At 39.8% G+C, this 2,106-nt stretch overlaps 1 protein-coding gene across 1 annotated transcript in view; it reads right to left on the bottom strand.

Moving 5' to 3' along the window:
* LOC100533515 (cadherin-like protein cad2) overlaps positions 1 to 2,106 on the bottom strand; it is a gene marked incomplete at its 5' end in the record, with an annotated part of 55,967 nt that overhangs the window by 28,802 nt on the left and 25,059 nt on the right. Inside the window, 1 exon segment of the mRNA XM_013086200.2 lies at positions 482 to 499. Within this exon segment, the coding sequence (XP_012941654.1) occupies positions 482 to 499 (18 nt within the window).

The raw sequence follows: 2,106 nt of genomic DNA, 5'->3' as shown, positions 1-2,106 counted from the left end.
GTGTGTGTGTGTGTGCTTGTGTGCGTGCACACGCGTGCATGTGATGGGAAATGCTTTAGTACTAGTTAAAGGAAATGCATCATGTTTGCGCACGCGCGAGTGTGTGTGTGTGTGTGTGTGTGTGTGTGTGTGTGTGTGTGTGTGTGTGTGCGTGCGTGCGTGTGTGTCAAAGAGAGAGAGAGAGAGAGAGAGAGAGAGAGAGAGAGAGAGAGAGACAGACAGACAGACAGACAGACAGACAGACAGACAGACAGACAGACAGACAGACAGACAGACAGACAGACAGACAGACAGACAGATGATATGAAGGCTCTTCTGGAGAATGAATGAGACAGCTGTGATTGTGCATGACCTCGAGTACGTCAGTGTAAGGTTGTGATGTGTCGGTAAGTGAGACAATGGGTGAGTAGGTAGGCGATGGATTGCTGTTTGTTATTGTCAACCACAGCACGTGCATCATTCACAAGTCGTAGATACTCACGGTGACTAAAGAAGCGTTCTGAGCATGGGGTGTATGAAGGGGAGGGGTGGGGGGGATAGAAGAAGGTTTGTTTTCTTAATGCTATATAAAATTGTAAAATATCACTATGACAGTTACATTTAAGACAACAACAATTGATAAAGAGAGTGAATACAGTAAAATATCACTTTGGCAGTTACATTTAAGATGCCAACATGTTGATATGGAGAGTGAATACTGTAAAATATCACGTTGGTAGTAAAATTAAACATGCCTACAGGTTGATACAGAAACGGAATACTGTAAAAAATACTTCGGCAATACAAATAAAGATGCCAACAGGTCGAAACAGAAAGTGAATACTGTAAAATAATACTTTGGCTGTACAATTAAGATGCCAACAGGTCGAAACAGAAAGTGAATACTGTAAAATAAAACTTTGGCTGTACAATTAAGATGCCAACAGGTGGAAACAGAAAGTGAATACTGTAAAATAATACTTTGGCTGTACAATTAAGAAGCTAACAGGTCGAAACAGAAAGTGAATACTGTAAAATAATACTTTGGCTGTACAATTAAGATGCTAACAGGTTGATATAGAAAGTGAATGTAATTACTGTAAAATAATTCTTTGGATGTACAAATAAAGATATCAACAGGTTGATATAGAGAGTAAACACATGTAGGCTACTATTAAAATAACTCTTCGGCAGTAAAATGGAAGATGCCACTAGATTGATACAGAGAGTGAATACTGTAAAATATCACTTTGGCAGTACAATTAAAGGTGCCATCTGGTTGATATAGATAGTAAATACTGTAAAATATTACTTTGGCAGTACAATTAAAGATGCCATCTGGTTGACATAGAGAGTAAATACAGTAAAATATTACTTGGCCGCAACATGAATGATACCACCAGGTTAAGAACATAGAAGTAAGTGAGAAACTGTAGATGTTGTACGCCCCCATTGACACAGCTTTGATAGTTATGAGGCAGGCGGCTTTGACTTTGCCTGTCAGAGCCAGCCCCGACTGAGAGGGATACACAAGATCCTAGCAGACGGAGGGTGATACTCGATTTAACAAAAAAAATCCCCATAAGGGAATCGAACTAACATCTGCTTGCAACGGAAAAGCACCTTACCGAAGCACTACAGATACCAGTAGACAATAGAGAGTAAATACCACAAAGGTAGTATCTTAACAATTTTCACAGAGCAGAAAGAGGCGTAACTACCCTAGATTATGCTATACAGTATCATAACAAAGATCAAAATTGCACAACACAAGAGAATAACGTAGAAAACAACATGTCGAGAGGGGCCAAAAATAAACTTTTTATACCATATTTGTCTTACAAAGAGATGAGAAAGTCATCCTCCCAGTATTTGTCTTAGAAAGAAATGAGAAGGACAAGATACAAAGAGATGAGAAAGTCATCCTCCCAGTATTTGTCTTAGAAAGAAATGAGAAGGACAAGATTCTTTTTGTCTTAGAGAGAGAGAGAGAGAGAGAGAGAGAGAGAGAGAGAGAGAGAGAGAGAGAGAGAGAGAGAGAGAGAGAAAGAGAGAGGAGAGAGAGAGAGAGAGAGAGAGAGAGAGAGAGAGAGAGAGAGAGAAGGAAGGCAGGGAGAGCGGGAGAAA

This window comes from Aplysia californica, unplaced genomic scaffold (assembly GCF_000002075.1).
Source record: "Aplysia californica isolate F4 #8 unplaced genomic scaffold, AplCal3.0 scaffold00443, whole genome shotgun sequence".
Classification (NCBI taxonomy): Eukaryota; Metazoa; Mollusca; class Gastropoda; order Aplysiida; family Aplysiidae; genus Aplysia; species Aplysia californica.
The sequence above is the reverse complement of the archived record's forward strand: the minus strand, read 5'-3'. Positions and strand labels throughout refer to the sequence as shown.